The sequence below is a fragment of the Lingula anatina genome, chromosome 7 (assembly GCF_051362555.1).
Source record: "Lingula anatina isolate TDL-2025a chromosome 7, LinAna3.0, whole genome shotgun sequence".
Lineage (NCBI taxonomy): Eukaryota > Metazoa > Brachiopoda > Lingulata > Lingulida > Lingulidae > Lingula > Lingula anatina.
In genome coordinates this window covers 6,538,829-6,562,809 of record NC_141773.1, presented here as the reverse complement: position 1 = coordinate 6,562,809, position 23,981 = coordinate 6,538,829, and the positions used below count along the sequence as shown (strand labels likewise).

Below are 23,981 nucleotides of genomic sequence, written 5' to 3'. Positions count from 1 at the left end.
ATGCAGACTGAGTCTTGGTTTCTTATGTTCATTTGTCACTTCCATTGCATGCATTTGAACTCAAGCCTGTTGTGCAAAATTAAAATTTGACATTGATTCTGTTGTAAAGTTGCATCAAAATTGACCAAATAATCTATTTTGTGCATCATTATTTGCTTTTATGTCTGTACATTTTACAGATTTGCTGCTTGTAAGCTTGTAAGTGAGTTTCTTCCTATTAATGAAATTTTTGTTTCACGGACATGACCGATTCTAAACGACCATGTTAATCAGAAGCAAAATTATTATAAGGGCAATGGCTACTGACAATATATGATTTAGGATTATCTTTTTTTTCACAAAATACTATCGGTATTTAGTTCTGGGTAATATGGCACCCGTTGTTACCTTCAAAACACTACGCCACTAATGCTGGTAAAATGATTGTAATGAAAGCAAACATCATACTGGTATAAGGTTTAAATTGTTAATATGAACAATCCATCTTTATAACAGTTTGCTATTGATAGGAAGGTGGGTAATCCTAGTGACCAAGTCTCTCTGTGAATCTAGGTCACCTTACAATATATGCAGGTCACAGTAAAATGACTCTGAAATCTTTTTCCATTCCCTTTGTTTGGAAACATAAACCTTGCATCCTATTTGTAGAACATAACCTGCGGAAAGGCACAGGCTGTTTGCCGTAGGATTATATAAATAGAAGTTTTTAAAAGACTTAAACCTGTTATAATCCCCTTTTTCCGGACCACCATCACATATGATGACGAAAGCCTTTTCTTTGTTGAAAAAAAAAAAAAAAACAATAGTCAGATTGTTTGGATTAAAGCCCAGTAGGTCGGTGACCCAGACGTTGAGGGTGAGTCACCAGTGCATTCCTATTAAATTAATGATAACAGAGAAGAAAAATTAATTATAATTAATTTTATTGCATGATGGCTAGCCCGTCACGTTACAATCCAGCACTTGTGTAAAGTTGCCCCAAAACCCACCTGGTATTTCATTGCTTCCGAACATCTTCGATAATTTGTTGTATATTTTGCATATGCACAGCATTATTTATCACACGGTTCAACGTGATTATGGAATTTTATTTCTTAAATGGGATCTGTAATTTAAACTTGAGTAATATTCGAATATGATTTATCTGCTTTCTCCGGGTGTGTTCAGACCCACAGAACTGTAACCCATGGAAATGAAAATTATACATGTAAATGTGCTATTTTACTTTAACTTAAAGAACTATGAACCTATGTAAATTATATATGTAAATAAAAACAGGTTTGTCGAACAAATTAAAGGCAATTAAAAATTCATGAACTATCGCATTTAATACTGCATACAAGCTATTGTGTAATTTTCAATACGGTTAGAAACGCGCTCTTTTTATCATTTTGCTATTATTATAATGTTTTGCCAAACATCAAATTGTTGGGCTTAATTTTTCATATAATACTGAAAGGTAATAAACAAGATCCAGTAACATTATAACCTTTTTTTGAAGAATATGTAAGATACCAGATTCAGGCCTCCTGTGGGTTCATACAAAAAGCAACTGAATACAGCGGAACCAAGACATATATCATTTCCTTTTGTGAAATTCCAATTCCAAATTTTCTCATTTTTCAGCCAAATCAAAATACACACTCTCCTATTGTATACATTTTGCTTCTTTATGAACAAAAACCAAAAAACGTCAGCTGAGGAACGTAAACAGAAAATCGTGGAGGCACCACACAGAGAGCCATTAGCCGTGACATATGAGATGGGAGAGGACGTTACCCGCTGAATGCACCCTGTAGTTTCGGGTTTGTGTTTACATTGGGGTACAGAAGCTCGATTCTACAGGTTCATTTGAAGGGGACAAACACCATACCAGAGCCTACTAACCAGAGCCAAAACACAGAAGACACTGAAGTTCTGGATTATCATTCTTGTTTATATCATTCTTGTTTATAGCTATACCAGGTAGTTTTAGACGATTACTTGAAGGACCCTTACGACATTTTTCAGCGGGGAATCAAATGAAGAAAACTGCCTTCTAATTGCATCACAGCTACCTCATAGAGTAATATCACATTGACAATTGCTTTTCATCTTATAGCTTAAAAATCAAAAGCACGTTAAGATTGACATGCACTACATGGAAAAGTGAAGGAAAACCTATTTGAAATGCTCAGTGATTAGACAGTAGATAGATCTAGATATTTATGCTGGATTTAGACATTCCCCATTTACGTAAAACACAATGATAGGAAATACGTAGTTTAAAAATACATATATTACACTATATACACACAGTTACACAACTATCAACTTTGCTTCTAACGGTAGGGTGTACAATATACTGACGGCTGAATACTGTGGAGAATGTTCTTGACTAAGCAGTTTTCACGCAGCACAAAAACACCCCTATATTGCGTTAGTATGGAAGAAATTAATCACAAAAGCAATAAAGAAAAAAGCACCCAACTATTATTAAGAAATAAACGCCATTTCTTAAATTTACGGCGTAATTTTAAGTCGCTGTTTACCAAGCTTGAAATTGAAAATGCCATTTAAATCATTTGAAAACTACGATTAAGATAAGATAAGGCATTGAGCAAGAGACATTTTATGTCTCATAAAATAGGTGTACTATCTATTGTTGCAAATATTTTCTGATTTCTTCCGGATTTCCGGCACAATTCACCCAGTATTTTAGCTTTCTTTCTGCTTCCTATTTTGTATCTCAGTTCATTGCGAGATATAGACGTGTCTGGGTTTCAGAAAAAAAAAGACATTTGGTGGTTGGTTTTAATAGGAAATGCTAGGAATGAAGTTGAATAAACAAATGCCAAATAACCCAGCATTCTCATTATGATTTAGCTTTTGCTTGAGTTTGTAGATAAAGCTGCTCCTCTTTTATGACAGCGCGTAAAACACCATAGCCGTTAAATCTACACTCATTTCCTTTCAAAAGTATAGTGTTCATATACATGTGCAATGACAGGACCCAAAAACAATAGCAATGACTGAAAATGCAGTAAACTAACGCTTCTACTACAGTCGTGCCTATCTCACCTGATCGCCCCATCTCTAAAGATAAGGATCCCCGACGGTCGTAATGGTAGGTCCAAGCGAAGGCGTTAACAACTACGAAGTTACGTGGAGCAACAGGCATTTTGTAATTCTAAGTGAGGGGAGAGCGGCATCCCACCCAGGTATAGCTTGCCATGGTTACAACACAGCCTTGTATCAATAACCGTGTCTTAATATTAGAACACGGTGTAACAAGGGGTCTGGAGCAATTTACTTTGCTCATTAATCATGTCTATGTACGACTCTACATGGTGCTGTAGGACAAGCCGTTATTCACGTTCCCAGACATTGTAAATTTACCTTATAAGGCCAGTTATATGGATTTCCAAATAACACTATCATAAATACACATCTAGGGATTGATGTCGCTCTCCATCTGGGTCGGGCGAAGTATTTCAAAGCTTTTTTCCATTGATGTCGGTCGTTATATCGGCACTTTGGCCACACAAAGGGGGAGATGAATATCAAGTTGTTTCAGATCCATACGTACGCTTCTCCGTACTCCCCTGGCTAATAAAGACGCTGCTTGTGAACCTCCTGAGCAATTTAATGAAGCTGTGACCCCATACAACTTACAATATCAATGTGTAATATAGAACGGCTTCTTAAGTGGGTCAAAATTTTAGCAATTTTACCTCTATCTTGGCCCTAATCATTGGTTTATCTTCATGGTTGTGAATAATTTGGAATAATCTTTTAACTCATCAATGGATTGTGTTTTAGCATTTAATCAGGGTACGTATTCCTTACTTACATTTCCTTTCAATTGTTACTGTGTGTCATATTATAAAACGTGTCCCCATTTTTTGTTTGATTAAACACGTTTAACACCCAAGTCAAATATTGAGGTGCAAATAATGTCACAGGCATGCTCGTAAAAATATAAAGTGCACTATGTTTGATTATTTAAGGGCCCCACATAAAGAAGTTTGTATCAAAGTCACTCTCCTGGAACCATGAATAATAATAAAAAAAAATTCCATCGTCTAATCCCAAAAGGAACATCTGTTACTGTCACAAATGCAAAACGTACGGCTGTGGAAACATTTTACTCACTTTGAAAATCCAATCATCACGGGTTTTGTTCTTTGATTTATTTCCTACAAGTATTACGTTGTAAAAAATGATAATCTTCTGTATATAGAGCAATTAATTGTTTTGAACGACTTTAGTTTGCTTGCCATTGAATATTAAAAAGGCGGAAATACACCCTACTGACAGTACAATATTTAGAAATAAAATGTTTTCCATTTGTGGTCCAAATATTGTATCACAAATGTCAAACTATCATGGAATCCATATGTCAATTTCAAATCAACAACGGAAAACCCTGTTTCCTATTGCACCAAGTACTTGGGTAGGATGAACTTTCTGACAATTTTTCCGGGGATCATACGTAACATATTATTAGTCATGGCGTAAAGCCCCTTGACTTATATTTTAGATATTCATAACAACATCCTTACGTCATGTTGAATTTATCATGATTGAATCACTCCTTATATATCGGAACGCGCTATAAGAATTAAAATTAAATGACCCGGAGCATACGTTTACCGGAACGTACTTTACCATTGATGGCTCTTTGCGTAATATAAAGGCATGGTAAAAATTAAAATTTATTTTTGTTCTATACACATACATGTTTTAAAAATTGTACACAACTTTGAAAATTCATCCAATTTTAATGTTTGACACTTCAGCATGTGGAATGCACCTCTATATTGGGTTTGGATGTTAAGCATATCAACCAATTAAAGCAAACCGTCTAGAAACATTGTTCTTTCTGGAGATACACGATAGTGTGTAACAATAACCCTTTTTCTACGAATCAATTCGTGATTACCCACTGTTTGTGTACAAAATGTACAAATCACCATTGGGAAGATTTTCTGATACGCATGTATGGAATAGTCAACTTATACCAAAACATTTTGGCATATTCTATATTTATGTTGATCAGGTTGAATTAAGTTTCGATTCAGATACGTGTGTCATAATGATAAGTACAAATACTATGTGACAATGTTGCGTGAGGCTACATAATTCTACGGAAGATTTGTAACAATTTCAATAAAACATTATAGTGTATGATGGTTTTCAATAATACTTATATACATACATATTTAAAGAGGAGAGATGAATTAGATTCAGTTTATTCCTAATTCCATGCACTTGTCATAGCCATATTGAGGTCACATGTCTGGTACATGCATTTTTTAAAAGGTTTGACCAATCAGTTCACAGATTCACAAATTAAAGCACCGATTGAACCCGACAAAACAAGCGATTGATGGCCATTTGCTAGACTGTGGTGCATGTACCAGACTTTTTGAACACATGCTGCGCCCTGTCCCTGCTGTGCCTACGCCATATTATGCAGGTAAACGCACTAAACACCATACCTGTTTTGCCTGGAGTTCACATAATTAGAGAACGTTAAATGCCAATTTTGCACTCTGTGACTTTAAAGTGACTTACTTATTTTACATCTACCACCGTGTCATGTAACAGTAAAATCACAGACACGGAACCCTGTCCCTGCTGTGACCACGCCATATTTAGAACAGGTGAACGCACTGAACACGATATCTGTTTTGGGTGCATTTGCGCCTTTTTCTCTAGATAATTAGGAATCTTATAATGCTGGGCCTTGCAATATGTTACTTAAATTTTCTTTCTGATGTTATAAAAATCGCATTCTTGCACTAAATGTGAATTTACTAGTTTTGAGGTAGTATTATGACCTGAACTGTCAGCAAATATTGGCATCCAGTGCACAAAATTTATACGTACCCAGGGGCTTTTAAATTGTTAGAAATGAAATAAATAGGAAAGGAAAACATTGAGTTCAAATAATCGTTTGCAGATCTGGGGCTTGTAACAGGCCCTGTGGATAAAACTATAATACTGTAAAATTCAATTCTTTCTTACCTTGGGTTAGTAGATAGAATTTTCACAGCTTGTTTCTTGCCAATCTAAACATGTTGTATCTGGTTCCTTCCAGCCAGCGATGGCCTCTTTCGTACTGTATCTTGGTCAATATAGCAGTTTCTCGCCGCTATTAACTCAATAGGTTTTTCTACAATTGTTCTTTTGAGTATCATTTTACAAGCAATTTCCATACAGGCACACCACTTGCTGCCAACAAAAGCTTGCAGTGAGAGTTCCTGGTCTCTGTGTGTGCCTAATTCCTACAGCCCTGTTTAGAGTACATAATGACCATTAGTTTTACATTAGGGGAACAAAAGTCGTTCGTAATGCTAAGGCAATGACAGGTACAGTACCTGAAAAAACGGACGATCTAGTCTGGCAGTCGCCAAAGATTGCTTCGACACATATATCAACAGATTTTACAGTGTCTTGGATACATTGGTTCAGAACAATGGAAGAGTGTGTTCAGGTGTACTGAAGATATGCAAAAACAGAAACCAGTTATGTTTTCCCATACCACTAATTTACAATATGCAACGGTTGCTTTTAGAATGTTGGAAATGTGTCTTATACATTTGTTAGGATATGCACATACATGTATGTGTATACCTGCACGGCACGGTGTCGCATATCTATTTAGTAAACACATATATTTGGAGCCCTTAAACATACTATTTTAATGCCTTTAAATAAATCCATATCAAACTTCAGAGATATATACCTTACCTGGATTTTTTTCTTTTTTTGGTCTATGGTTTTCACTCGAGACAGATTATTTAAATAGCTAACAAAAAGTTATTTGTTTCTAACACGAATGCTAGTCACATGGAAATTTTTAATTTTTAAAGATTATTCGATATAAGTTGTAAATGGATATGAAAAGACATATATGAGTTCATAGGTTTTTATTTTAATATTGAAATCCCTGTCAATGATGTACTTTAATAAAAAAAATGAGAGTGATCTGGAAAGTTAAACATGGACCACGGAATAAAGCAGCAAAATGTAGATAGACAATTGAGGATTTTGAATTGCCATTTAAACTTGAATGCATCATCTCTTCATATAATAGGCCCCAAATAATGGCACCCAAGGCCAATTAAACTTTTAGGGGGGAACATTAAAGAAAAGATTATGGCTAAATAGTGCCATTTGCGTGAGTTTTAAGAATATTTGTAGCGCAGTAAACGACTTTTATTTTCAACTCAGATAAACGATAGCAATATTAAACAATTTATTTATGATAATTCTTTACTTTTATGGTCCAGTTATCCTGAAATCTGCTCATAATAAAGTGGTTGTCGCCGAGGGAATTTTTTATCGCATACAAAGTGTGCCTACCAGTGCTACATGCTAGTTTAAAATGAAACGAACCAGTGAAAAGTGTTGCAGAACAAGAAAACAGTGCCCCGGCATGGAATAATTGGTAATCGGTAACATATTCAGAGACGACTGGATGGATAATAGGATTACATATTCAAGACATTATTACAAATGTGAAATGCTATCTAAACGGGACAGTACATATATATGGACGTAAACATTATTAAGTCGCAAGCATTTTCGGTAAGTTACATATAGTAACAAATCGTAGTATCGTATTTAAATAGTAAACAATATAGATGGCATTATGCATCAAACATACTATTGAAACGGCTTCATAGCGAAAAAGACCATCAGGACTGAAACAATGTGTCAGGTTTTGAAAAGTTTGAGAACAGGTCATTCTATTTAGACAGTATAGGTGTACTCGAATTTATCAGAATCTCCCGGGTAACATGGATACTGTGCACCTGCTTCCTTGTGTTGAGTAAGTAGCGGCCACAACAGAGCATGCGCTATGACACACTTTACGTTGTGCGCGGGCAGAGCATGCGCGTTTTAAATGGATTAGGTTGCCTGAGGCCTCCCATTCATGCTTTCAGTATTTTGTTTATTATTGAATAAGATGTTGTACTTTGGCGCCACCTTACTAGGAACTGTATAAAGGTGTTTGCATAAAGAGTAATGCATCCATAAGTCCAATTTCATTTATCATACCGAGGTGTCCAACTTATAAATATATAAATGCCACGCATTCAAATATGAAATTAAACAATAGAAAACGCAAATTCCTCCCAGATTAATGAAACCGCAATTCAGAAAAGGTCAAATCAAATAATTACCTTGTAGAAGACATATCGAAACATATGTTTAAGCTTTTGACTTATTTGAATGAATGTGTTACGAATAATTGGATATGCCTCTTTTGTTTCATTGGTTTTCTTTTATTGACTAAGGGAAAAAAAACATGAAAGAAGTCCCTGGCCACGCTGCACCATGAAGTCCTCATGAAAGAGGATAACATTAAAACTATAAATGATTACACACACACACACACACACACACACACATATATATATATATACATATATTGCCCATAATCTGACATTATGTACAGATATACTAGGATTGATAATAGTTTGACATTAAATGCAGATATATCTGACAATTTACTGGCATTTGGCTTCAGTGTTTGTCAGTCAGGTCAGTTTCGTCTCTGCTACCTTCAACTGAATTTTTTTTAGATTTTGATAAAGAAAGTGCAACTGCCTAAAGATAAAACGCCACTTAAAGACGGATTGTCACATCTTTTGTGTTCCCGCGAACCTCCAATCAAATGCCAGTTATGATTACGCACCCAATCATAGCATACCATTCGAACCCATAGTTTTGTAAATTAAAGCTTTCAGGGTACTGTTATATATATATTCCACTTTTTAATCTATTGACTCATTCGGTTCTTTACCAATGATCCTATTTTACAATCGGACATTGCTTTCAAATAATGCCGTGGTTATCATTCATTCTTTTTCTTTCAACAGCAGTCCTTGCCGTTTTTGCCCTTCATATCATCAATTTCTACAATATGTTCTAGGATGCAATTGACCAGGTGTTTCATTGTGGTACAAATAGGTGAACAGCCTACAGTTACCATTGCATAAGGAAGGTCACCACAATTGTTTTGAATAGCTTTTGAATTGACAGTTGCTTCCTTTATTGCGTCACCTGTGACAGTTCGGTCCGGCTGGTGTACTGATGTCTCACGAAATCTTTCATGTTTGACACGTGTCACCACTCAAATACGTTTCGTGTTGCAAAACACTTAAATCTATATTCAATACCATTCCTAAGTATGCAAAAACTTTACTTCTTCAATACAACTTTTTTTGCTACTTTACTCTGTCTTATTTATTTCATGTTCATTACACATTAGCTTTACCAAAAGAAAAAGACAATTTTCTCTGTAGACTTCAAGCAAATAGGCACCAAAAACCTGTGTTTTCTCACCAGATAGAACAGAATCAAAACGGTTATCTTTGGTGTTATATTACAGAACCATTTTCACAATGAGTCGTTTTAAGCTGTAGAAACCAGCGTGTGCCAATTTGCTATGGTAATATGCTATGGTAATATGCATTGTTATCATACCTTCTATATAATAAAGTTGTATCTTTGCATAGGTGCCCTGTCATCTTATACATTGTTAAAGGGTCTGGCGCCGGTCGGACGGTCTCCTCAACGGCCTCTTTGACCCGATAACACGGCTGCCTATGTGTAAAACGTAAATGTCTTTGTAACGTATGTAATTACTCACGGTAATTCGTTTGGTGTTATTATCATGTTTTATGTCTACAAATTCAGCCAGTTTCAACTCATTTATTTCTCTGATATATTCTATATACTAGGCTCCTTTTGAGATAATGCAGAAATCAAATATTTGGTAGAACCCTATGTTAAGTGATTGCTTCATATTCAGTCGTTTCCTTCGCTCACGAGTTGATAGAGATTCTTAATATATGAGTAATTGTTCAAATGTGTTTTTCAATTTGGGTATTCACATTTCAATATCATCAAAGGCAAGGAAAAATACATCCGGCACAGTCGTATGCCATTGGGAAAATGTTAATGGATTTCTATATATCACTCCAACTACTTTTCTTATGTCATTTTTAGGTCGACCGTCGATATTTCTTTTAGGTTGATATCAAAAACATACTACAGCAAACATTTTTTAATCCCAATCCAGAAAAGTGTTGGAAAATGTTAACATATGCCAAAATCAATGACTTGCGTTGGGATTGTTGGCATTAATTGCGAAGCATCGTCAGGAAACAAGCTCATTACATGTTCCCTTTGATGATATGTGTTTATTGGTTCAGGCAGTTTAAAACGTGTGTAGTTCTATACAATATCACCATAAAATGATGTCATGCAATCATATCGAACTTTAAATAGACCAGTATAAAACAAATACAGAGTGCAGTTAGTTCTATATTCTCTCTCTTATTCAGCCAGGTTCTTGTTGTGACTGTAGTAAAAAACTGGCCGGGACATGAAATGGGAGACCATTCCCTTAATTATGGGCATTAGATTAGATTATACCCACAGCAAGGTTTCATTTTACGTCTTGGTAAACATTTATTTTTGGTATTTTATTTTTTTCACGCTCTGCTTTTCAACGGGAAAGGATAAGTATACAGGACATGGAAAACTAGATACAGATATGAGGTCCAGTTTCATTTACTGTTGCCTTTAGATAAAGGCATTATGTAGATACTCCTCGTTTGGCTCCCGTGGACTGTTTGTGAATGTGGATTCTTTGCACATATATGATATCATGTTACACACGCCAAGACACGTTTTTTTATGTTGAATTGTAATTTTTTTCATTTTCTTCTGTAAAAAGTTTGCAAGGACATTTAAATTGAATCAGTCTTGCTTTTTACTTTATGTCACTTTCGTAAAACGCCTAGATTGTGTACAAAATTGATTCTTTTCGTACTTTTCCACAATACTTTTTTTGAAAATCAGATATGTAGAAGGACCGAAAACAATTTTGAGATATTTGATGAAATGTGTAATGAGCTGTCTTCCGTGATCTTGATTTGATCTTGATTTTGTATAGCACGTTACTTTTAAAGACAAATGAGATTATGTCGTAAGAGACAAAGGATTCATATATCTGTGTTATATAACCTGTAAAGCAAAATGCTTGTTTTGATTTTGTCTGAGCAAAATAATTGGACTGAAACATTTTGTTTGTACTTATAGACCAAGTAGCTTAAAGGGAGGATGATTGTACAATGTTAAGACTTGTTGTACCTGCCTTGATTCTCATGGGTATTTCAAGGCCATAATGGCATGAAACGTACGTGTTCTGTTTAACAGGTAGCAATGACATTGGTACAGCTTCTGTGAGTGAGTCTGTATGCAAAGATTTGTCATTTTTATACCAAATCTTTGAACACATTTTGAAGGCAACTTCTCCAGTGTAATTTACGTATACACTATATCCATTTTTGACCATGGATACCTCTTTGGTTGTTCAAAGTCATAAGTTAGAAACCACATACCAAATTGTGTCCAAGATCGAGGTTTGGCGTGCATGTCCAAAATAGAAAATGCACGATACTGCATATGTCTAGCATATCCTTCCAAAGCAAACAGACAATCAAAATAGTGGAGATTTGGCATTGTCCCGGCGCCATAAAACCAAAGATGTATGGGCCAGTCTCTATGTAATGATTTTAAATAAACGACTACATGAATCAGGAACAATGGAGCCGTATATTCTATCCATACCGATAAGGCGTGTAGGGAAATGAACATGGGCCTTATCTTGTAATCCAAGGCAGCCAGGCGGGCGTACCAGGTGGTGGGGAGAACACACAAAATGGAAATATCTACCAAATTGTCACCATGTTTATGGAACCAAATGGAGACAGAGTGACGGCCATACACGCATCCCCGCGGCCACCATGTCCTCAGAATATACCACATATGATGTATATCCCGAAAAAGGAATGTTTTTTCTTTTATGTGCGTTGTTTTATATCGAAGTGGCCATTTAAAGCAGTGCTGGCGTCTACATATTTAAAACGATCATTTCGTAAATTTCGAATTAATTCAATGCATTTTTGGTATACACTTGCGTCTTCATCTTTGGCAGTTTTCCGTTTCCCCATTAGTGAGCGAAGCACCATCTAAAGAATTGACAAAACAAACCTCTACAAAATCTTATGTCCTGGCTCCATTATCTCAAAACCGATGCAATAGTTTCATTTTTGTTGGAAAATTGTTGTCTGAAACTCAAGAAAGAGTTATGTTGGAAGGAACGTTGGTCCAAATCTGGAACTGTGGTTCATTTTCATCATGCCGGACAGAATACTTAGTAGTCGGAAATTCTTGTAACCCATCCCTTTCAAACCGAAAACGACCGAAGAAACTGATAGACGATAGTAATTTATCCATTTCATTTTTATTTCTAATATATCCAATGGATTTCACATGGTAGGCACATACATAACTGAATTTAAAATGTATTTTTCATTAAACAAAATCGTGAGCAAACATTTTGAAAAGGCAACGAATACTGTTGTATTACTTACAGATATAGGTTATTTTATCCTAGATATTGAACACATCATAACAATTGTAAACTTACATTCGAGACATTCAAGCTGTGATAGGTAGAAAAATATTCAGAATAATTCTATTAGGCATACCATTCTTTAAGATATTTTTTGTATTTTATTTATTAAATTAATTACTAAATATGTTTTTCGAGAAGTAGTTGATCTCTATATACGGGGATATATCAGAGACAAATTATTTATTTTATCATGTCTGAATTTGTCGCCTGGGATGCATGCTTAAGAGTAAATACGTATATATGCAAAATATTCAGTTTTGTATTTAAAACTATCATGTAAGAGGTAGTTCGGAAATAACACAAGCTCACATTATATTAAATTAAGTCGTTTTGGCAATGTCAGGTGATGGTTTTCTCACCAACTGACATCTGAAGGCTACAAATCCGACTTGTCAGCCTTCTCAAATATATTAAACATTGCAACATAGATATACCATTATTTAAAATATTAACATATTGAATATTGACACTTATGGCATACGATAAAATGCGTTTTAAACACACTGCTTTAACTCAGCAAACTCATAACATTAACGAACCTGCCATTATAATTGCCATTGGTAACCTGAAATATCACTCTACACTAAAACATTTTGTTTTAGACACGAAGTCCAGACCATCTTAAAACAAATACATTGATACTAAACAGAATTTGGCAAATGGACCGACTTTGTTGAATGGACCTATCTTTGAAATTCCGATTTAATAATAAATAACAACAAATAACAATCGGTTGGGCTAATCTTTATATCGTAATTATTAATTGAATAACGGCTAAATCGACCTTTCTGGAATATGTAGAAGTCTACAAATTTCAAGAACTACATAGCTTTCAAACTAAATCAATCGTTTACGATAAATTATAGTAACAAGTATAATGATGTCTTGTCAACTGCACTCGAGATAAGGCGTTGCCATTCAAAATAAAAAATCTACGCACATCACACTAATTCCTCTTAACACGGCATATCTGGATAATCCAACCATCACTTAATTCATCTTTCAAATGAATTTACCCTGAATCAAGAATGCAACTTATACAGTATTAACCTTTGAAGTTAAATAGTTAACCTGGAATTTAACCACCAGTGAGTATTTCATTAATACCACATATCCATATAGAAGTATGTATTCAGGTTTACTGGCATTAAGTAGTGCATTGTACAGCACTGTTGTCAAAACTAGAGAATGATGGATAATAAGAACGCTTCTTCCTGCATATACACCAATTTTGATTTTTTTTCCTGATAGCCCGTAGGACTCTTTCGTCTTCTGACGAGTCAATCTATTCACGAATGGTCTAACCGGCTGGATTTAAGTACAGGGATTTGTCCGGACATTTCCCTCTGTGAATATGCTAGAAGTGTCCTAGAAGCACCAGTCTGTAAGTCACGTGCGGCGTTCGGTCAAGAATCAAAGTCCTTATGGCAACTCACTAGCTCTTGTCCTTTGAGTCGCAATCTTTGTCACTGTTAGTGTCACTGTCGATGGGAGAGTCAGACTTATTTTGTGAGGCGTCTCCTTTGTTTTTAGTGTTTGGAAGTTTGTGTTCCTTTTTCCATTTCATTCTCCTATTTTGGAACCAAATTTTGATTTGTCTTTCTGTTAGACACAGGGAATGTGCTATTTCGATTCGTCTCCTTCTCGTGAGATATCTGTTGAAGTGGAATTCTTTTTCCAGTTCCAGAATCTGGTGACGAGTGTAGGCGGTCCGACTTCGCTTGGGTTCCAACCCGTTGTAACCGTTGGCTGCAAAGAAAGGATAGTGACCTTTTTTTAAATAAGGGATAGTTCACCCCTTCTGTTTCAAATTGGCATGTTGTAGAAAAATGTAAAGTAATTTTAAATATATAAATGAGTTTACATAAACTTTTATGTGACAATTAAACAAAATACTTTAAGTCCTCTATCTCGAGTCTTATTTTAATTTTTTTTCATCTTTTTTCACAAACAAAATGAAAAGACTTATCTCTGTTAATATGCAGGAAAAGGACACCATCGATACCATCGACAAGCCAACATTAAAAAACTAAATGTACAAAGGCCAAACACGTGTTTACTATATGACCAGGTATAAATTACAATTTCGTTGGTGTACTGACAAAAATCCATTGTAAAGCGATATCAGACCATTTAATGTGGTATCCATTTTAATGTCATTGAAAACCGAAACTGCGCAAGTTAGCAAGGATGTGAAAATGTAACGGATTCATATACTATTCATTCCTTAGACAGGTGTCAAACCAGGGACGAGATAGACATTTCACCTTAAAGAATATCTTAATTTTATTCCCATTAGGGAGCATAGCTTGAAAGATTATCCACTGCGTTTCTCCTTTGCGATTTCTGCTTAATTCTATACATTATGTTCGTTTGATTTACGTGTTATTATTTACTTTTCTTACTTTGCGCGTTACCTAGACATACCCACTATTGTTTCATATCTAAATGCACAGTTTTGCAGCATTGCAGCTTATTACAATAAATCAATATTTCACCAAGAGCCAAAGGCAACGTTATAAGGGCTGTCAATGCCTGTCCCCGGAGATATTGTGTCGTGAGACATTTTTTTCTGAACACCCGACGTCAAAAGTCCGTATGTCTAAGCAAGCCTGACGGCGTTCAATTGTTTCCTCAGCACGCAATCTTCGAAACCACCCCTATCATGTGGGGACCTCAAATACCATTAAATCTACGAGGCTAGGAAACTCAGATGTCAGATCTTATCGAAGAAATTCTGCCAGGTGTATCGGAAGGTCACAAACGAGCGTGATTACCACTATTAATAAAACGCCCGAACCTCTTTTTTTTTGTGGACGACAGCCATTATGTTTCAGCTAAAACAGTTAATACTGTCACTCGCAAGTGTGCATCAAGAAATGAATAATGACGTACAAACATGTAGAGTTGAAAAAAAAAGAAAAGGCAATCAATGTTAGGCAGGTGCCATTGCATATACAGCGTTCGTAACAATGGGATTTTTATTTGCTCCTCGGCATTTTGACAAAAAAAGCCCCAAACTATATGTTAGTTATGATGGCAGTAAACTGTACATAGGAAACGAAATCAAATGGTACCTAGACATTGTTATTTAGTGTCACAATATCTTAAAATTAAGTGCCACATCAAAAGTTACTTTCATTACCCACAAAAAATGAAACAAAGGAGAAACAAAATGCTTGGAATTAATAGAAGATAAACTGTAGCAATAACCCGCTTTGATCAGGCGCGCGTACAGGAAGCACGAGACAAGGGTTTTTAACACCATTCAAATCGGATAAAAAACACATCAGTAAACATTAAATGAACTCGCATTTTCTACGGTCTATTAATCGCCGATAGACAAGCGTGTGAGAGTAGTGCCCTCATATATCCGGAATAAGACGCGTATTTAATAATGTCACATTACGGGCGTCATAATCACCGACACAAGTCCTATTAGTTTCGGATTAAATAAAAATGAAAGTGTGATGCTTGATTAGCGGCCTCTGAGGAATCAGTTTATGTTTGAGATGAACATTTGTCTTTTATATCAGGCTGTTTACAGTAGTTCGTTTATGTCTAGCTATACATTGGGGATATGGCTTTCCCTAGGAATCTAAAGAGAAAGATATTGACAAGAAAAAAGGGCCGGTTCGATCATTAAACCAAAAACGCTTGGATAATGACGAGTGCTTAATCTCTTAGCTGAAATGTACACTTTAAGAACATTTGGTGACCACCACAATGTTCATATACAAAAACTGTTCATCGTATGCGATTTTGACACTTTTGTGCCTTTTTTCAAACACGTTACAAATCACGGTAAAATGCCTTCGAGCATTTTGAAAAACCAGAAAAAAATTATCTGGAGAAAGTATTATGAAACATTGGAAGAATGGAACTGAGTTTGGCTGACATTATTCCTAACATGCAAAAATAATGTCCATATTCAGATAAAACGTCCAAACGTTTTACCCTACTGTACAGCCTAATATAAGCGCACATGTTCAAATTAAATATAACCTAAATCTATTTGGCACCAAATTTTCATTTCAATAAATCCAAAATAGTCAAAATTAACTCAGAGCAGTAACCTGCAATGAAAGTGTCATGGGATGAGAGGAAGTCTAAATGAGAACATTGCATGCCCAATAACAAATAGCAACCATCTATGTTCTAATTTAGTCGTCTCCACGAATACAATTTCATTGTTCATAAGTTGGGTTTAACGGTTGTACCACAAGCACTTAACGAAGGCGATTCCATATGAATTGATGCCTTTAACACACAACACTAAAATCGAATTGGTCTTCATCTTTACGATTGAAAAACGTTCAGGTTTTATGATTTTAAGAAATGATGTAAGTGTACGCGCCAATGGTCTGTAAGATAAAAGTAGAATAGCGGAAGTTATGTTCTGTTGATTCTTTAATCATATTATATTTCATTAATGGATCTGAGGAAAACGCTTTGATAAATGGAAGTTTTCTTCATAGAAATAACTACCATTCTTACAAGTTCAACAGACCATACCTACTAATTAAAAGTATCTAATTATAAATTATCCATACTTATAATACCAGATATAAATCTTGGAATAACACACTTTGGTGTTTGCCTTTAAAGATTCAATCTTTCCATCTGTGAGTGACCCCGGTTAACTATAATATATTTTGTATCTGATGTCGTCATTTTCTCATTGTTTTTATCCAAACGTAAAATTCTAGTGATAATGTTTAAAAAGTAGCAGGATAATTTTATCACCCTAGGGTTGGCTTTCACGGACGTTTCTTTGATCTAATGTCCACCTAAGAAAATATATATCGTAAATCTCAACATTCTACATTTCTTAGGCGCTTTCCAAGAGCGAGTAGGATGGAATAAGCAAATAAACGAAGCATGCACTTTGCGGTGCAATTACCAGATGCAAATGGAGATTCGTGAGGGAGGTAGAGATAATCTGCCACGGAGATTAATGACTCCATCGTTGCCATTACCCTCTCCCTGATCTCTGTCATACTCAAAGGACATTTACAGGCCCCGTTTCCTCTTGGCAGTCAAATGACAACTACCCCTTCAGAATATAGAACAATAAGAACACAACCCAGATGCATTCCTCATTTAATTTGTCTGCGTCGTTCGAAATTATACGTTTCACTTATTCGTTAAAGTACCCATTGGCTAACCATAGTAAGGTATTGTTTTCGAAAACCTTTCCTGCGTGTAATGTTTTGTACCACTTTGTTGTCATTGTGGGAACATAAAGCCTCATTTTTTGTTTTCGTTTTGCTGCTACATGTATATTTATTTATAGATTATTGAGAATAGTGCCGTGTATCATTTTTAGGATTCGTACCTCTCTCTAGGAATTATTTTGACTCAAAACTAAAAGATTCTACCCCCAATTCTTCGCCATCGTGTTTTATTGATTTGTAGTGTAACAGGTAACAATTAGATCATAAGTTTAATCTGTTTTACTATAGGTCAATGGGTGGGACTATATGGCTTTCCTTAATGCTTAACTTGCATTGTTTTTCGTAAAACTATCTTGGAAAAAGTTGTTGTATCAGTGAATCTGTTGGGGTTGTTCCTGGACATCAGTTTGTCACCAGGGCACACTACTGTGTAAAGTTTATCATTGTAATAAGATAGTCACATTCCCCATTGACATCCATTTGAAGACAACCTGAGGTGACTCAGTATATTATGGTCAGGTAAGTTTCCTGTAGTGTCCAGTTCATGACGTAACAATCAATTCCCACATCCATGTTCACACACAGAAAACATTTAGCCAAACGTCTAGCTATGACTGATTTGCAAATGTGCAAAATTACTACATTTATCAGTGTGCATATGGACAAAAGTTCGATTTGAAGTGATGTAATGAAAAACTCGAAAACACACACACCCACTCAACAGAACATCTGTAAAGGCAATAAGGCACAATCTTGAAAAAAAACGTGTAAACATGACTGGATATAAATCTATACTTGTACATGAGTAAGATGCACCGTGTCTTATCTTACTCTATCTAGTACGGGTGACCAAAGGTCAAAGTTGGCCAAAGATAAACCTGGCATGTATAATAGCTTATTAATACCTAAAACACCGTCAATGGCATTCTGCGAAAAACCAGATAACGGTTCGATGACACATGATCTTTGCAATATACATTTTAAGGGTATTGAATTTTTTTCAGATTGAGATAAGTGATTTTGTAGGATGGTTTTTTTTAATTTCCCTTTGATGATTATCAAGAATTTTATAATTTAATAGCAAGCAAATAGCGTTGTTACGGACGGAAAAGTGCTGTTAAAACATAAACAATATGTGTTGAAATGGGTGTAATATAACGCAGAGAGCTCAATGCTCTAGCTAGTTCCTTTTCAATTGCCTCCAATTGAGTTACCCTTTGGTAACGGATTCTTGGTTTCACCTTAAATGTTGCTTGCCCTAACCTTAAATACAATTAAATATCTACAATGATAAATCCTTTACACCGGATCGTTTTACTTGTTCCACCCAATGTTGGTGCAGACCACTGACGTTCTCTCCTACTGTGCAGAATCTTTTTCACAAAGTTTGCGGTTGTTCGTGCAAGTGATCATTTGTTTCTTAAAATGGCAGTTAAGGGTGCTGAAGGTTGCGCGGGGTCTGCACCTCAGTTCATACACCTGGCATATTGACGGGGTTCTTTTTTTGGTAGTGATATAGTCTAGTGAAGTTAGACCCAAGGTTACTTATTGCAACAAAACCCAGGTGTTATGACTTATGTGTAAATAGTTGCATTGCTGATGCCTTAAGAGTCCTTAGCAATGTCTAGCAATGACAACCACCCCACAGAATACAGAACAATATGCATTCCTCATTCATTTTGTCTGCATCTTTTGAAACCGTGCATTTCACTTATTCGTTTGAAAAAACATTGGCTTAGCATATTTAGGGTTTTGTTTTGGAAAATATCATTGCCCAAAAGAGGTCGAAATGAGTACGGGTCTTTCCAACACTTTTTTGCTGGTAGCCAAAGTGCTGGTGAATATGTATATGACTTAAGTTCAACCGCCTCTTTTTCGGGTAATGTATGGCTTTATATGCCTTTTTAAAAAGTAATTCAATGACACTGTATCAAAATATGCTTTTCTTTTGACATTGTGTCCAATATTCTTCATATGGTTTAAAATACAATTAAAAAAGCTCAAGTTTCCCTGTACCTTACCATATAAAAATTATGTCATAGATCATAATATTTTTTGGCTATTAGGTCTAGTTACATCTGACCATGCCTTTGGTCTGTAATCAGTGTATTATACCTATTAACACATAAGGCCTCGTCAGCTATTACTCTCTCTCTCTCTCTCTCTCTCTCTCTCTCTCTCTCTCTCTCTCTCTCTGCATCGCCACCCATCCAGATGGCGCCGTTGACACCCACGTAGGGATGAGTCCTTCTAAGGACAACTTTGTGTCAAAATGACAACCATTCATCACACGGTCTCATATGACCGTCGCTGATGCTTATCCTTTAAAACAATCATAGGTGAGTAACGGGGAACTGGTTTTTCAGTCCTTAATTCCAGGTGTAATTAACATCGACCCTGCGGCTGGCAACAGTCAAGGCCTTTTCATAAATGTTTCATTTTGAAATTATCTTGCTAAATTTTACACCATTCTTCTGAAATTCTCAAATGATAGAGCTTTAATTTAATATAAAGTTTTTTGTGTTCATTTTATTTTAATATTCCATTTCTAATTTTGATGGTTGGGTAATCATGCTTTTCCTTTTAGTACTTTATAGTTGATGGTACCATTAGTTTCTATAAGAAAACCATTATCTGCTATAAAAACTATGTAATGGACACATTATACTTATGTTGGTTTAGATTATTTATCTTGGTTAGAATAGTTTTAAAAGAATGAAACCAAAGAATAAAACCAAATAAATATAATGTGATTGTGATTATGGAGCCCTAAGTGAATAAAATAACCAACTGATTACCGTGTCACCTGTCAGTAGCTAAAAGGTAGAAAAAGAAACACCGAGCTGGAAAAAAGACTTGGAACAATCCGTCCCCCTTTGCTTTAAGAGGATAACAAAGGTTGGCGTCTGGATACTTCATTACAAAGATATATTGCGTTTTTACCATCATTCCAGTAATTGATGGAGGCATTAAACAGCAATTTTAACCTCGAAATAACACGATTCGTGTAACAGCAGGGGTATACGGACGTTAATAGTTCGAATTTTTTTTTAACCTTATGCTGGTTCGCTCCTCCCCTTGAATTCTAAAATTTGGGGTAATTTTATTGTGATTTGTGGACGGTGTAACAATTGTTTAAAAGCACATACTTAATAGTATATTTGTTTTCATTTCAAATTTCTACGTATAATTCAAATTCATAATTTTGCATATGCTGAAAATTTCCATAACTGTTTCGTACTTTGGCAGGGCAATAAAATGAAATTTGAAAACTTTTGATATTTGAAATATTGCGTCAGTTAATATACGCCTTAAAGATAGTGTGGTCGAAAATACGCCTTAAACTAAATTCAATTAAGATGTTGGTTTTAGGTGGATACAAGACACTATTTTATATCTATTTATTTGTTTATTTTGTCATTAATTTATTTCATTTATTTATTCAATTATTTATTCAAGAATTTCTGAGATTATGTTTGATTCATGCGGTCCTCAGGTGAAGTTAAATTACATTATTAACACGTCCCACTTACTATAAAACCTAGGAAAATTGTAAAAAAAATATTGTAATTTTATTTATTTATATTTCTGAAAGGAATCTAGTTTGTATTGCACAATCGATCGTTTTCTCTTGTTGGAATAATGCACCCAGGTTTTTCCACGCGCTGATTTACTCTTCTAACTGCAGTGTGTTGTATGTATTATTAGCGTCTTCTTGCTGCAGCTGCTGTCCACAGCCGCCACTGGCAGTGACAGTATATATCCAATTTCATTAATACGCTCTGCTGGACACCTATCCAATACTTAGATATTATGACATTAAGTGTGGAGAAAAGGGGTGAGGGATCAGTACTACTAGGTGCAGGGGCGACCTTCTGGCGGGGTAATAGAACTGACTAGTTACTGAATAGTTTTACCTCAGATATCCTTTGATGTTGACTGCGGTGTTTTCCGCATTATCGGTTGTTTGACTATACTATTGAGGAATGAATGTCTAAGTTGCTTATGGCGTGTCCCTAGGTTATATGTACAATTTGTACTAAACAATTTCGCGTCAATGTAACAAGCCTTGTTAATTTTGGAATTTTATAAAAAATAATGTCATGATGACATTAATTACTTTTAACGCTGCCATCATGAATATACAACAATCTGATGTATAGGGATGGATTCTGAGGGCAGTATGCAGGGGTTTAACGATCTCTTAAAATAAAACACGACTTTACAAACACAAAATTACTCTCAATTAAGGCAACACGAACAATAACAATCCCCACAACGACCGCTGTAAACTAACCAGCACACATATGTCACAGCTGCGCGTACACAAGATCGGTATAAAGGTTTGACGCTGTGTATGCATACCGCGTGAAATACCAACTATTTCTATATACGGAACAGTATAAATATACACATGCAAACACATATGTGTTATACTGTGCGTGCAAATTGTACATGTGGACAGAGGGAGAAAATATATCTGTCTTACCTGCTCCCAGGTGCATTCTCTTCATCCAAGGGTAGATGATAGGCTGAGGGGGTGGTTGGAGAGTCGTGGCACAGGTTTGAGGCAGTTGAGGCTGACTGGACGTCTGGACGGCGTGTGTGTGAGCCGGGAGAGGACTAAGAGGGGTGGTGGGGTGCGACATCGACGTCCCCATCCCTCCGTTCTGTGCAGCACAGGCATACAGGGCAGCCCCCGGCGAGAAGTTATCTTCTCTGAACCGCTGATGGTCGGGGTGGTGCCACTGTCCATAGCTGGTCACTGCCGGCCGCAGAAATTCCTGCTGGTGGTGGCTAATATAGTTCGTCTGCGAGAAGTCCTCCGTTGGAGGAAATTTGGGGTCCGCAAACGGCCCAGAGTTCATGAGGAAAGCACTCATCGCTATAAATTTTCACTGAATGCTCTGAGAACTATTTTCCTCGTCACTTGTCTATAGCACGACTCCATATAGCAACCATGCGTCTCATTTACATACCACGTGACAAGTCGTGCCCAATCAGGTCGCCGACTTTTGACCTTTCGCTATACATCATAATTGGTCGTGTCGACAGCCCCTGTGCATGCGAAACTTTATTAAACAAAAGATGACCAAATAATTGACAATTAAGCAAGCGGTTTGGTACACCTGGAAAAAGTAGGCGTATCTCCTTCATTTTTTCCTGTGTAAGGAGGATTCAGGTTAACAGCCTGTCTGTTTAGAAGAGGCCAAGACATAGGCCATAAATATCACCTAATAATGGAGGACATAAGTGTCGTTTAAATTACGATGATCCTTAGGGCAAGCCATAGGTACACCTTTCTCGTGTCAGTGTGCCTTTATAGTTGGTGGAAATTACGCTGTGTGTTTTGCAGTGGGGTTAAAGGCATCAGTTTCAAACAGAATTCATTTTAGAATCGGTGTAATTTTTTGTTATAGATGCTAGAGGGAATTTACACTGAATCATGATACTGAACTTTGCAAACAGTCTTTTTGTAACTTGCTGTACTTTTATGATTTTCTTCAGTGTTTACAAAATATTGACTTTGTTATTCATAAATCTCTATGTAAAATTTAACTTACATTAATCAAAATTCATATTTACATTTATATATTTATTGAGATAAACAGGCAGTAATATTCAACACCCCAGTGAAACACATGTAGCCGCATACCCCTGTTGTGTTAGAATGAGGAAAATATTAAATTCATGTTTTGAAAGCATGCATAATAGGTGGGTATCACTTTACACTAAGAACTGATTCCCTTTGGTTGTACCTTAGATATTGTTCATATTATTTTTGTGAATTTCATATGGATCGGTTTTATTCGATTGGTGTATTTGGATGTGTCTTTGTGTGTGTTCGTATGTGTGTGTGTATGTTTGTTTATGTGTGTGTGCGCGTGTCCGACACACAACTGTTTATTATTGTTGTATTTACTATAAAACGTACAAATATGATTTATAATTTCCATAATTTTTAGGTGATCCGAAACATAAACATATAAATAGTGCATACGCACATACGCATTGTCATGTACCATTTAATTGTTGAACTCCTTGATGCAATCTAATTCGCAAACATGAAAAAAAAATCTACAAAATATTTACAATTTACTTTGCCACGAATCAGTATCATTCCCCATTTCATTCTCACGAATTCGTTTCTTCTATTTCATGTCCTCAAATATTATTTATTTCATCCCTGGCCAGATATGCCGCTCAAATTACCATTGCGCCTGGCTGTCTATCCTGACCTTTTAACTCCTAAGTGTCCACAGTTCTAGACTGTTGCCTCCTATGTCATTTCACAATAAACAATGCCCATGCTTAGT

At 35.8% G+C, this 23,981-nt stretch overlaps 3 protein-coding genes across 7 annotated transcripts in view; 1 reads left to right on the top strand and 2 right to left on the bottom strand.

The window, feature by feature from the left end:
• Positions 1-3,216, bottom strand: part of LOC106165494 (homeobox protein Hox-A3) — a 104,840-nt gene extending 101,624 nt beyond the window's left edge. Inside the window, exon 1 of the mRNA XM_087016431.1 lies at positions 3,061-3,216. The gene's annotated coding sequence lies outside the window, so the exon portion shown is untranslated. The remainder of the gene's footprint in view (positions 1-3,060) is intronic.
• The window catches only part of LOC147760669 (uncharacterized), a 65,959-nt gene that overhangs the window by 7,265 nt on the left and 34,713 nt on the right, over positions 1-23,981 (top strand). Inside the window, exon 3 of one of the 4 annotated variants that reach the window (XM_087016435.1) lies at positions 17,323-17,839. The exons of 1 other annotated variant lie outside the window; for it this stretch is intronic. In XM_087016435.1, the coding sequence (XP_086872561.1) occupies positions 17,323-17,477 (155 nt within the window). In that variant the 3' untranslated portion in view covers positions 17,478-17,839. Of the gene's footprint in view, positions 1-3,045; positions 3,199-7,280; positions 8,172-17,322; positions 17,840-23,981 lie in introns of those variants that run through there. 2 more of the 4 variants (XM_087016436.1, XM_087016437.1) reach the window with 2 other exon arrangements.
• Positions 13,216-22,631, bottom strand: LOC106165496 (homeobox protein Hox-C4a). Of its 2 annotated transcripts, none has more exons than XM_013543709.2 (2): positions 22,154-22,631; positions 13,216-14,257 (listed from the first exon to the last, which is right to left on the bottom strand). In XM_013543709.2, exons 1-2 carry the CDS (start codon positions 22,545-22,547, stop codon positions 13,923-13,925), a joined length of 729 nt encoding a protein of 242 aa, XP_013399163.1. In that variant the 5' UTR covers positions 22,548-22,631; the 3' UTR covers positions 13,216-13,922. The 2 variants fall into 2 exon arrangements, with proteins under 2 accessions (XP_013399163.1, XP_013399164.1); XM_013543710.2 differs by having other exon boundaries at positions 13,216-14,236; positions 22,154-22,628.